The following is a 12688-nucleotide window of genomic DNA, read 5'->3' as shown; positions in this document are numbered from 1 at the left end:
TTCAATTAAAGAGTTTTGACAGACTAAAAAATATTAAAGACATTTAATGCTGTAGTTCATGATATATTATTTTATTATTTAACAACTAATGAAGAAAATTTCAGAATAAAAAGCTTTTATTGAGTATTGGACGTGTTTTCCAAAATAAAATATTTTTATATATGATTTTCATCTTCCTTGGTTATATGATCGCCTTCCCGACAGGATTATTTAATTTGTTTTTTTCTTCTTTTTGATGCAATTCTTTTGTTTTTCATCCAAAACAGTGCTGAAAAAAAGAAAATAAAACCTGACATATGTGAGGGGAACACAAACATCAACGTCACTATTTTGTTATTTTAATTATAACAATTTATATTTTCTTAGTATTTACCTCAATTTATTTTAGGAAAAAAACAGAATCATATGTGTTTATTACATTTTATTTTATTTTGAAAACTACACTTAGAAAGCAATGTGGTGTTGATCACGGACTACACATTCTTCAACGCTGCTTACGGTCAAAACGAGTTATAAATATAATCTCTGTAATTAGTTTTTATTAAACAATTTATTTATTTTTTCTTAGTTTTCTCGTCAACTATTTTCTAATTAAAAATGATTCTATTTCTAACTTTAGGCATATTAGTCATTTCATTAAATAGTTCTGACTTAAAACATACTTAATAATTTCATTATCTTTGAATTATTCAAATACCTGTACCTTTAAGTAACTTCGTTTTTTATTTTAACAAAATAATAAAGCAATTTTATTCTTCATTGTGGACTTTCATTAAGGTAAGTAATGGTTCTTATATGTCTGCCGATGGCGGCATATTATTTATTTATTTATTTATTTTGACTGCCGGATATCCCTTATACAGGATGAGGAGACTAATAAATTAAACATTGTTAATTAATTTTTAATTAATGTTAATTAAACATTCGAGATAGGATCGTGTGATATAGTACCCGACAAACTTTGGAACGTCAACTTGCATCTAGATTGTCCACTTCCCTATACATCCCTACATCAATTATTCATAACTAGTTATCTGAAATATGTTTTTTATAGGTTAATTTTTATGACCACATGATTTAATCAACGGTGAGGATCTTTGTTGGAGAGACAATACGGGTGCAGAGGATCACATACCAAATTCGGAACTCATTTTTCTCGTTTTATTTGGGTTGGGCGTGTGTCGTTCACTCTCTCAATAAACACATTATTTCAATAATATAATTCCAACATTTATTAAAAGTAATTTAGAAAAATAAAAATATTATTAGGTTGTTTAAAAAGATGAATAATACCTATATGAGAGAGTGTGTGGATTAATGGCCAAAATTACCATAGTTATGGAACCGAAGGAGATAAGATTTAAAATTACAATTTAAGAATTTAACTTATTTAAGAAAGAAAAGATTAGGGTTAGAAAAGGAAATAGCAAAAATGGTAGTTGAGAAAAAGTAAAAACTGAGCCACATGCATGGCTGCTTATTGGAAGGGATAATAATAATAATTATTATTATATTGATAGAATATTCTCTTTCGTTTTTTTATTTTATTTTTGAAGTTACTATTTTATTTAAATTTAATTAATTTTTTAAGTATAACTTTTTTCTATATTAAATAAATAAAAATTATCTGTTAAATAAATAAAAATAATCTACAAAAATAAATAAAAAATATTTATATTTATAATTATAATTTTATTATTTTTTGTTATAAAAAAATAACACGCATGTGCTTTCATTGTTAATAATAATAATAATAATAATAATAATAATAATAGCAATAATAATAATAATATAATGTTATTGTTGGTAGCTGGCTAATTACCATGTTTTTGTCTGTATTACTGGAATTTGCATTTCAGTGGTTTCACTCATTTCAAATAGAGAGTCAATTTGTGTGAAACGGAGGGCTCTGAAATTCGGTCGACCTCCCACCACAGCCTTCTTCTCATCTCAGCCGGGTATACTATTTCATTTCAATTCAACATTTTCAGCTACAAATAAAAAATTTGTAGTCAATGTTTTGTTTTCCTCATTGTTTCTTCTTGACTGAATATAATATTTTGTGACTTTGAAATTCGTCTCGCCAAAAAAAAGATTTCTTGACGGCTTCTTTGGTTAAATTTCAATAGCTTGTGGTTTCTTTGGTGTTGCCATACATCTACTGAGTTTATTTTGGATATCTAATTTGTTAGACAAGGCACTGTCGAGCTTCAGAAATGGCTTCCGGAACTGTGCCAACATCGTTTTCCTCGCTCAAGACATGGGATTCCAGTCTGGGCTTTGCAAAAAACGTTGATTTTGTGAGAGTTTCCGATTTGAAGAGCATGAAAGCTGCGAGGAAAAGGGTATCGATCATCAGGAACTCGAATCCTGGCCAGGATATTGTTGAACTTCAACCCGCTTCCCCAGGAAGTCCCCTTTTGGGTATGCATGCTTTCTTAGCTTCATTTATATTGCTTTGTTTGTATTTTTTTTTACTGTTTTAAAGTTCCGATTTTCTTTTTCGTCCGTCAATTTTCAAATTTAAATTCCTAAATGTTGTCTCGAACGACTATCTGGGTTTGTGCTTAACTACGAGTAAATATGTTGGTTCATTGAAACGGTTCAAAATTTGCCTTTTAGTTCCTACATTTTCTCAGACGTAATGTTATTCTGGTGTCTGGTTAGAGACTTAAGACACGTATTTCTGTTAAGATCTGGATAGAGTAAAAACGTGTTTTTAACTTGCATTATTTTATTTTCAGTTCACCTGATCTTTCATTATTTTTTTTTATTGCAGTTCCTAGGCAAAAGTATTGTGAATCACTACACAAAACTGTCCGGAGAAAGACTAGCACAGTGATGGTTGGTAACGTGGCTATTGGTAGCGAGCATCCTATAAGAATTCAGACCATGACTACAACTGATACTAAGGATGTTGCTGGAACAGTTGAACAGGTTATACAACTGTTAATTCTGTTTTGCAGTAATAACACTAGCTTCTGGCCAATTTACACTGTTATGCCGATCTATTTTTCTCAATATAACTGTCTGACGGATGTGGTAGTTTTTTTTATTTATCTGATGTCTATGGGCAGGTTATGAGAATAGCAGATAAAGGAGCTGATATTGTACGAATAACAGTTCAAGGGAAGAAAGAAGCCGATGCATGCTTTGAGATTAAAAACACCCTTGTACAGAAAAAGTAAGTTTAAATTATAGTTATTATAAAAAATGACTTGATTGATATTGTAAGCATATATTATTTATGTATTGATCTGGGTCCTTATTGATCTTTGTCCAGCTACAACATACCGTTGGTGGCAGATATTCATTTTGCTCCTACTGTTGCTTTACGGGTAGCTGAATGCTTTGATAAAATTCGTGTTAACCCTGGAAACTTTGGTATGCACTTCTTTTATTTTATTTTCATTTTTTTCCGAATGTTGGCTTTCATTCTGAATCCAAGATGTTGATCTTCTGCAGCTGATAGACGAGCTCAATTTGAAATATTAGAGTACACAGAAGACGACTATCAGAAAGAACTTGAGCATATTGAGAAGGTTAGGCCAATCATCTGTCGATTTCAAATTTTAGTGAAGAGGATGCAGTGTGCTAATTTATCAGTACTTCATTTTGGGTCCCGCTTCTGTTATACACTCATATATGCCTTCTTAGTCTTTACTGAAGATGTGGGAATAATGTTTTATGTCAATGTGATTAAAAAATGATCCGGTATACAGGAAATGGATTTGGAATACTGAATCATTTTGTCCACAAGATTCTTTCCTTAATCTTTATTTTCCAAAAAAAAGTCAGGCTTTTACTCAAGTTGAACAGAAGTCTAAACAAAAGATTTCCAGAACTGTGTCACTTTTGTATTTTCTTCTTGATGCATGGATATTGAAAAGTCTATTTTATTATTTTCAATTCCTGTTGGAATTAGTTAATATTGAATATGAACTATTGACCTATTTTAGCTTGAAAAAATGCCAGGTTTTCACACCATTGGTTGAGAAATGTAAGAAATATGGAAGAGCAATGCGCATTGGGACAAACCATGGCAGTCTTTCCGATCGTATAATGAGCTACTATGGTGATTCTCCTAGGGGGATGGTAAGCAGTCCTTTCCCCTCTTATTCTGCGTCTTCAATACATTTTTTGTGTATTCATGTACATTCCTCAGAATTGTCGTTCTTACTAAGTAATGATTGGACAGGTAGAATCTGCTTTTGAATTTGCAAGGATATGCCGAAAGTTGGACTTCCACAATTTTGTTTTTTCTATGAAAGCAAGCAACCCAGTTATCATGGTTCAGGCATACCGCTTACTTGTAGCTGAAATGTATGTTCAAGGCTGGGATTATCCATTACACTTGGGAGTTACTGAAGCTGGAGAAGGTGAAGATGGTAGGATGAAGTCTGCAATTGGCATTGGAACTCTTCTTCAGGTATGCATGTGTTTGATTGCATTATTAGATGGAAATTATTCAAATTGCCATGAAAAATGAAAATATTTTTCCATCTGTGTATTCATTACTGACTTACTGTGTATGTTGACAATATGATGTTCTTTAGGATGGATTGGGTGATACAATTAGGGTTTCTCTCACAGAACCACCAGAGGAGGAGATAGATCCTTGCAGAAGGTTGGCAAATCTTGGAATGAGAGCTTCTGAACTCCAGAAGGGAGTGGTAAGATTCAAAATAACACTTCAATAAGATGTTGCTAAACTTTCTAAATTTTGGTATCCTCAAATAGTTAGAATTTACCTTTGATGACATTACTTCCATCAGGAACCTTTTGAAGAAAAGAACAGGCGTTATTTTGACTTCCAGCGCCGAACTGGTCAATTGCCAGTGCAAAAAGAGGTGATATTATAAGCTCTATAAAAACACTTGAAACCATATGCACAAACAGGAACGTTGTATTTATTTTGTCCTTCCTTCTTCTGGCACCACCCTTGTATACTGAAATCTCCATCTTCGGACAGGGTGAGGAGGTGGATTACAGAGGTGTCCTCCACCGTGATGGTTCTGTTCTGATGTCAGTCTCATTGGATCAGTTAAAGGTAACATTTTAATAACTCTTCCATTGTTTTTTCTTCTGTTTGTTTGACTGGATTTCTCTACCAGTATATTTGTTTACATGCATCACATTTCCATTACCTTTGTTTCTAATTTATTTGGAGGTGGGAATTGTCATTCTGAAAACTTTTCCCTCTTGATTTTTACAGACGCCAGAGCTCCTCTACAAGTCTCTTGCTGCCAAACTCATTGTTGGCATGCCGTTTAAGGTTTTTGTTACTCTCTTTTAATGGATAAATGTGTTGTGGATTTAAACAAGTAGTTATTGACATAGTATGGCCTATATATTCAGGATCTGGCAACTGTAGATTCAATTTTATTACGGGAACTTCCTCCACTAGATGATGCTGAGGCTGTAAGAACCTTCACTGTGGCAACCAAGTCTAAATTTACTTGTTCTACTTCATTTTCCATCAAACTATTTTGGCTTTGTCAATAGTTGTGACGATTGGATTTTTGTTTCCTCTTTGTGATTTTGGATACTGTGATCAGCGACTAGCTCTCAAGAGACTCGTCGATATTAGCATGGGGGTTATAACTCCTCTGTCGGAGCAGCTAACAAAGCCATTACCCAATGCATTGGTTCTAGTAAACCTGAAGGAACTATCTACAGGAGCTTATAAACTTTTGCCACAAGGTGCTGTTCATTCTCTGAGCCCCATTTTCTTATTTTTAGATTCCAAATTAATTACACGGACCTCCCTTCAGTTTAATAACATTGATCAGACCTTGTGTTTGAAAATTATGGTTTGCTCCCTTATTTTTTGACGTAAAAGCTAAAGGGGGTTCTGATAACATCTTTTCCTAGTCCACTTCAAATTCACATGATCTTATATCAATTCGCAACCTATCAGGGACACGCTTGGTTGTGTCAGTAAGAGGTGACGAGTCTTTTGAAGAACTGGACATTCTTAAAGGTGTTGACGCTACTATGCTTCTCCACGACCTGCCTTATACCGAAGACAAAGTTAGTAGAGTGCATGCAGCCAGGCGGTGAGAAAATTATGCATAATTATTTGTTGCAGCAATCTGGCAATATGAATCCAATCCATATAACCGATTGACCTTGCTGTCTGAGTTTAACTGATGAACACTAAATAGTGAAATGAAATCATAATTGATTGGTGACAAGTATAATTGATCTGAGCTGCTTGTATATATGATTCCATTCCACAAAATTAATCTTCATTGGTTCTTAAAATTTTCTAATCGTGATTACTCTGCGTTGGTGTCAGGTTATTTGAGTTTCTATCCGACAACTCTCTAAACTTCCCTGTTATTCACCACATTCAGTTTCCAAATGGGATTCACAGGTAGTTTTTCAAGTTATAGTAATATGCAAAAAACAAGTAGTTCTTATGGAACCTAATCACTACTTCTTGTAGGGATGACTTGGTAATTGGTGCTGGTTCTGATGCTGGGGCCCTTCTGGTTGATGGGCTTGGAGACGGGCTTCTTCTGGAAGCGCCAGACAAGGATTTTGAATTTATTAGAAACACTTCTTTCAATTTGTTGCAAGGCTGCAGAATGAGAAATACAAAGACAGTAAGTAGATCAAGCGCAGACAAAACATATATTGACTATGAAAAAGAAATAACCATGTCATTTATTGATTTGCCTGACATGAACTTGCAGGAGTATGTCTCATGTCCATCCTGTGGCAGAACGCTGTTCGATCTTCAAGAAATAAGTGCAGAAATTCGGGAGAAGACCTCACATCTCCCCGGGGTTTCGGTAATCACCTTATCCTTTCTTTTCTAATCGTACTCCTACCTCCCAGTTCCCAGTTGCAACAATTTAAACTAATTTCATCTGAACAAAATGGGAAATGCCTTTGATTTGCCATGTTTACTTTCTCCTGCATCAGATTGCAATCATGGGATGCATTGTAAATGGACCCGGTGAGATGGCTGATGCAGACTTTGGGTATGTGGGAGGCACTCCTGGGAAGATCGATCTCTATGTTGGAAAGGTAACAACATTCTACATACCCAAATTACTAAAGCTTATCAAAATGAAAAAGAAAACTTGTTTCCAACTTTCTATGTATATTGAATGGATTTTGATATAATGTTCAATAAATTATTACAATTACAGACAGTGGTGAAGCGTGGAATTGAAATGGAGCATGCAACCAATGCATTGATTGATCTAATAAAAGAGCATGGACGCTGGGTGGATCCTCCTGTAGAGGAGTAAAAGAGGGAGTTCAATTTTGAGATTGGCAAGTAAGGTGATTGTAAGATAGTTATTGCACGTAGGTAAGTTAAACACTGAAAGCTTAAGTTGCAACATAGTTTGAAATTCCTTCTACCAAATATTATCCCAACGCTATCTATCTTGGGACGGGGAAATCAACAGTTACATCATCTATACAGACAATACAGTGTTTCTTTGCCCCCATCAATAATACCAATAATAACACTTGGAATATTCCAGTGATATCATTTGTCCATATTGGACTATTAACATGCTTTTCATGTCAATGATGCTCACTCTATTTCTTCTTAATTACTATTTCCCATCGGTTTAAGGCATCACAATTGACAAAAAGGCAGCAATGAGTCTATCGAATTAGGTTGACTCCAAGAATTTGACTTGTCAACCAAATAAATTGAATTAGTCAAAACTGATTTGATTAGTTGGTTTGTTGAATGAATAAACGAACAGTTTTTTACGACATAGTGGAAATATAAATAATGTAAAGACTTTTGATAGTTTTATTCAATCACAAAATCAAATTATCTATATGTAGTCAACACGATTTTATAATATCTATTTGATAATTATATTTGTTATGAGTGTTAATGTTTTCACCTTAAAAACTTTTTAAACTTAAACTAGTTCGATAATCCAGTAAAATATTTTTATAAAAAAAATGAAAATGCTTATATTTGAGTAACATTATATATTTTCTATATTCTTTTCGTTTGTTTTGAGTAAGGAAGTACTTTTTGTGCCTTAAAATAAACGTGGATAAATTCAAAATTTATAAATTTAATTCATGCTTAATATTTAGTTTTATAATTTTTTTTATTAAATGATAATAGTTGTGCTAAAAAGGAGGACTGTGATAAATAGCTTGACTTTTAGTGTTGCTGGGCTTTGAGTTTGGGCTGAAAACAAGATTATTGTATTTAAAATCAAAAGGAATGGGGTGTGAGCTTAGCAGACAATGATGCCAATTGCACATTTATAAGCTTTCTTTAATGCTATTACTTCCTGCACCATCTTCCAACACCCTATCAACGATAAAGGATAAATAATTTTGTTCTAAGAGTTACTTGACGTATATATATGATTTTTTGAGTTGTGGATTAATGTAAAATCCTTGCTAATTTAGAAATTGGAGTAAAATTTGAATTTTTGGTTAATTATTATGGTTTCATATCTTGCGATATTGCTTTATAAGTGATTTTATTAATAGATATTTTATTAATTTCTAAGTTTGAATGTATCAAGCTTTTAATACATATATGACAGAATGGAACTTTGGTAACAAGTTTAAAAGTTATTTTATTGTTATCAATTGTTAAATGAAATATAATCTTTTAATTATTGTTTTGATATAAGTTTTAAAGTTAAAGGAGGTATTTTATAGGATATAGTTTGATTTTGATTAATACAACTGTAAGGTTACATGTGAACTTAATATTGACTTAACTTTGTTAGATTGTGAGTTTTTTTTTATTTTTGTAAGTTGTTGATTTCTACATATATTCTTTATGTGAAGATTATATAAGTCAATTTATATAACCCCAGTCTTAAAACTCCTTCTAAAATAAGTGATTTTTAATAATTTGTGCTGCCATTTAATTAATATTGTGTTAATTAAAATAAATTAAGTTTTAAATAAGAATGTTATTCAGACAATATTTTACTTTGTACTTGTTTAAATTAATTTTAAAGATGGGATGAGTTAATACTTGACTTTTGAAATGAGTGGGAAATTACTTTGATGAGAATGAGAGAAGATATTACGAAGGTAATCATACTTTATATAAGCATAAAGTAAAATTGATTTATTAAAAGTATAAATGAGATATTCATGTTTTTAGTAGTAGTATAACAACATAGATAAATGTATAATCTTCGTATTCGATGATAGAGATTTCAGTTAATCCCACAACTTTACTCTCCCAAATCACTTCAAATACACTTAATCAAACAAAATGAATATTAGCTCTCATTCTCTAATAAACAGGAAACCTCTGGAACCAAACACAATATTAATGCTTTTGAAAAATAATTACTTTAAATTGTGATAATAATATTTTTAAATAAAAACATGTAAGTGCATATGTTGAATTGTATCAAACTTAAATATATTTCATTGAGACCTTTTTTTAGAATTATATTTCCTACCTTTTATATAAACATTTATTAGGTCTTGTTTGATTTTATAAGTTCTGAATAATTATATTTATATGTGTATAAAATATTAAATCAATTATATATGCGTATAGTGATGATAGAATAGAAGATTGTTTTGATATTTATTTCATAGAAGTTGCTGACACTATTCTAAAAAAAAGTAAAAAGATGAAAGTGAGAATATGAGTCACTATGAAATTCATCGTTATAATTTATCTTATCAAACATAGATTTTTAAAACTAGAAAGTTCTCTTGAATAAAAAAAAATAATCAATTTTCCTTTCACAAACCATATCTCTTTCATTATATTGCAAATACACATTTAATAAGGTCTTAAAATTTTTAAATTAAGTTTTACTAATCAATATTTAATATTTATTAGTAATTAATTTACCTAATATTATATTTAATTCTCACCATTTCTCTTAAAAACATGAACAATTCATACGTTTTTTTTCCACATAAATCATATTAATTAAAATATAAACGTACATGTGTGTCATAGTACATCTCGATCACCTATGCCTATATGTACTTGACTATTATGCTGTAAATACATACTTTGACGGCCTGATCGACAACATATCGACTTAGGCAAACTCTAACAAACATTAACTATATTAACATCAAGATTAAAGCATCATTAGCAAGTTTGGCTAATCAAAGATTAATTGAGGTAATTAACCACATGAATCAGGCCTACCCAAGTAAAAAGCCTATAAATAATAGTATAAATAACATAATTTACGAGGTAATAAGTTAGGTTTTCATTTGTTATCACATCTATTATTTATTCATGTACTTAGCTGACTTGAGTATAAAGTGTTTTTTGTAGGCATGTGTACTATTCATGTACTTAGTTGACTTGAGTACTATTTAGGATGAGTACCCTTAAAAAGGATGTGTTTTTGAAGTTAAAGTTTTGGAGCTTTGAAGTATACTTGTTGGAGTCTTTGCAAGATATATTTAGCTCTATAAGAACAATTGGCCTCCACCATGGAGCCAACTTATATTTTGTAAAGAAAACAATTTATGGTGCCTACGAGAAGCAAGATGGTTGGAGCAAGAGAAGTAGGACCCTCCTTAGCTAACATAGTCACTATGTTGGAGGCACAAAAGCAAATGTAGTAAGAGTTTGCTAAGTTTAAAAAGATGAGCGCTAGGATATAGAAGTCTTGAGAGCAGATAATGCTAGGCTAAGAAGGAAAGTCAAGGCTGATGAAGCGACCAGAAAGGGAAAGGAGAAGGCGAAACTAAAGAAGAGAGCGAGTACAACCCTACCACCAAAAATGAAGAAGCCAAAGACAACTCCTCAACGACGGGAGAGAATCATCAGCGTCTCTTTATTGATGGCATCACGAATATCTTTCTTCCTAAATAACGGAAAACCTTCACTTTTGATCAATACGATGGTAACATCGATCCAGACAAATATGTTGTCGTCTACACTTACCTCACATTCATAATCGGTTGAGTTGATAAGCAAACTCTAACAATATTTTTCACAAAATTTTGCAAAGGAGTTGTTCCAAAATTTCGACTATCCTTTTATGGTCATCAAATAGAAAATTCTTTTCTCACTTCTTATACTTAAAAGAGTTATTAATATGATAAACTTTAACTTATTATCTTTATCATATAAATGAGATAAAAAAAAACATAAAATAAATACTATTTATTAACTTATAAATATATGTATATAGAGAACGAGAGGAATACACATCATTTTTTAACTTATAAATATATGTATACAGAGAAAGAGAGGGAGAGAAAAAAAAAACATAACAAATAGAAAGAGAAAAAGAGATAATAAGTAAAGAAAGAAAAAAAAGAAAAAGAAAGAGATAAAAAAAGAGACGAACACATAAAGAAAGAGAATAAAAAAAAGATAGAATTTATAAACAGGGTTGTAGTAAATTTTAATCATGTTATCTTTATTTTAATTTTACTATACATCTATTACTAAATTTTTCTAAAAATAAAAGGTTATGACTAGATAATTTATTTTTCTAATTATTAACTTTAATTTAAATAACAAATAACTTAAAAAATTTTATCTAATTTACATTTAGATTTTTGAATTTTTATTCTTTCAATTTCTTTCTCCTAACCAATTTTTAAATAATAAAAATTACATTACACTATAAAAAAATTTAAACTTACAACTAATCATTTTCAATAAATAAATATACATTTCAAAATCTTTATTAAAAAAAGGAAAACCAAAATTTTATAATACTCAAACTTCTTAAAATAAAAAAAAATGTATAGAAAAGCTCCAACTTTTATTTTTATATTTTTTCTCAATAAAACTTTTTCAATAAATTTTAATAATATTTTCTCTATTTTATAAATTTCAATTAAAAATTTTGATATTTTGTTTTTTTTTTTAGTTAAAACTTAGTTCTAAACAATATTTCTATATTTTATAGGTTTAAATATTTAATTTATATTTTTTAAATAAAATATGTCATTTTTCTAGTGAGAAAATAAAATATATGTGAATGTAGTGATAGTAATAAAGATGTGAAAGAGGGTTTTTAAGACTGTGTTATATTAAATTTGGACAGCCCAAAATAAGAAAAGAAAATTATGTAGAATGTGTAGCAGTTTTTGCTATTGCTTCTTGCACCTTATCAATTTTGTTCTTGCATTCCATCTTTCACAAAAAAAATTTCTGAATAAGAGTAGGTGATTGTCTTTTGGAAAAGTGGAAGATTTTATTTTCTAAATTTGATTTAATACGTTCTCAAAAACATAATCTGAAATGAGGGAGTACAAGAACAAATTTGATGGGTGAAGCAAGAAACATTCATCATCTTTTTACAGGTAAATACATCGTGCATGAGCCCATATATGAGAACCAGCCCGTTAGAAATTGATATTTGCCCCTCTCAATTTATCTTTTCCCTCTCCAACATTTTTTTTAAATATTATTATCCAAAATGATTTTTTAATTTGATAAAAGAATTTAAAATTTAACACACAAAAAACTTATTTTCTTGTATTGAACTTTAAAAAATATTCAGCGAAAATTAATATTTAATGCATTAAAAATATTCTTTTTTTTTATATTTGTGACAAAAACTTGAAAAATTAACACCCAAAAAATACTTCAATTTCCTTCGTGCCAATTAATTAGTGTATCATTATATTATATCAAATTTGATTAACTAAAATATATCACATGCGAATGTCATATTAATTTCTTTCCTTTTACAGTTTTCCAATTCTTTTATTTTTTAAT

General features: G+C 30.4%; 1 protein-coding gene across 1 annotated transcript; it reads left to right on the top strand.

Annotated features, from left to right (window-relative positions):
* The first annotated feature begins 1825 nt into the window (after positions 1–1825).
* HDS (4-hydroxy-3-methylbut-2-enyl diphosphate synthase) lies at positions 1826–7508 on the top strand. Its single transcript, XM_088092806.1, has 20 exons — positions 1826–1958; positions 2193–2424; positions 2780–2937; positions 3078–3184; positions 3284–3384; positions 3466–3542; positions 3976–4095; positions 4199–4429; positions 4557–4673; positions 4776–4850; positions 4973–5050; positions 5216–5275; positions 5359–5421; positions 5559–5703; positions 5921–6059; positions 6302–6379; positions 6452–6611; positions 6702–6800; positions 6934–7038; positions 7164–7508. The coding sequence occupies exons 2-20, from the start codon at positions 2217–2219 to the stop codon at positions 7263–7265; spliced, it is 2223 nt and encodes a 740-aa protein (XP_087948932.1). The 5' UTR covers positions 1826–1958; positions 2193–2216; the 3' UTR covers positions 7266–7508.
* Positions 7509–12688: the final 5180 nt, after the last annotated feature.

The sequence above is a fragment of the Vigna umbellata genome, chromosome 6 (genome assembly GCF_029865625.1).
Source record: "Vigna umbellata cultivar VRB3 chromosome 6, Vumbellata_1.0, whole genome shotgun sequence".
In the NCBI taxonomy this organism is placed as follows: domain Eukaryota; kingdom Viridiplantae; phylum Streptophyta; class Magnoliopsida; order Fabales; family Fabaceae; genus Vigna; species Vigna umbellata.
Note: the sequence above shows the minus strand (reverse complement) of the source record. Positions and strands in the feature narration are given on the sequence as shown.

Coding starts and splice junctions, on each gene's coding strand:
- HDS (XM_088092806.1), top strand. CDS start 2,217: ATGGCTTCCGGAACTGTGCCAACATCGTTTTCCTCGCTCAAGACATGG. Junction 4,096..4,198: donor GTGATTCTCCTAGGGGGATG/GTAAGCAGTCCT, acceptor ATGATTGGACAG/GTAGAATCTGCTTTTGAATT. Junction 5,704..5,920: donor TTATAAACTTTTGCCACAAG/GTGCTGTTCATT, acceptor GCAACCTATCAG/GGACACGCTTGGTTGTGTCA.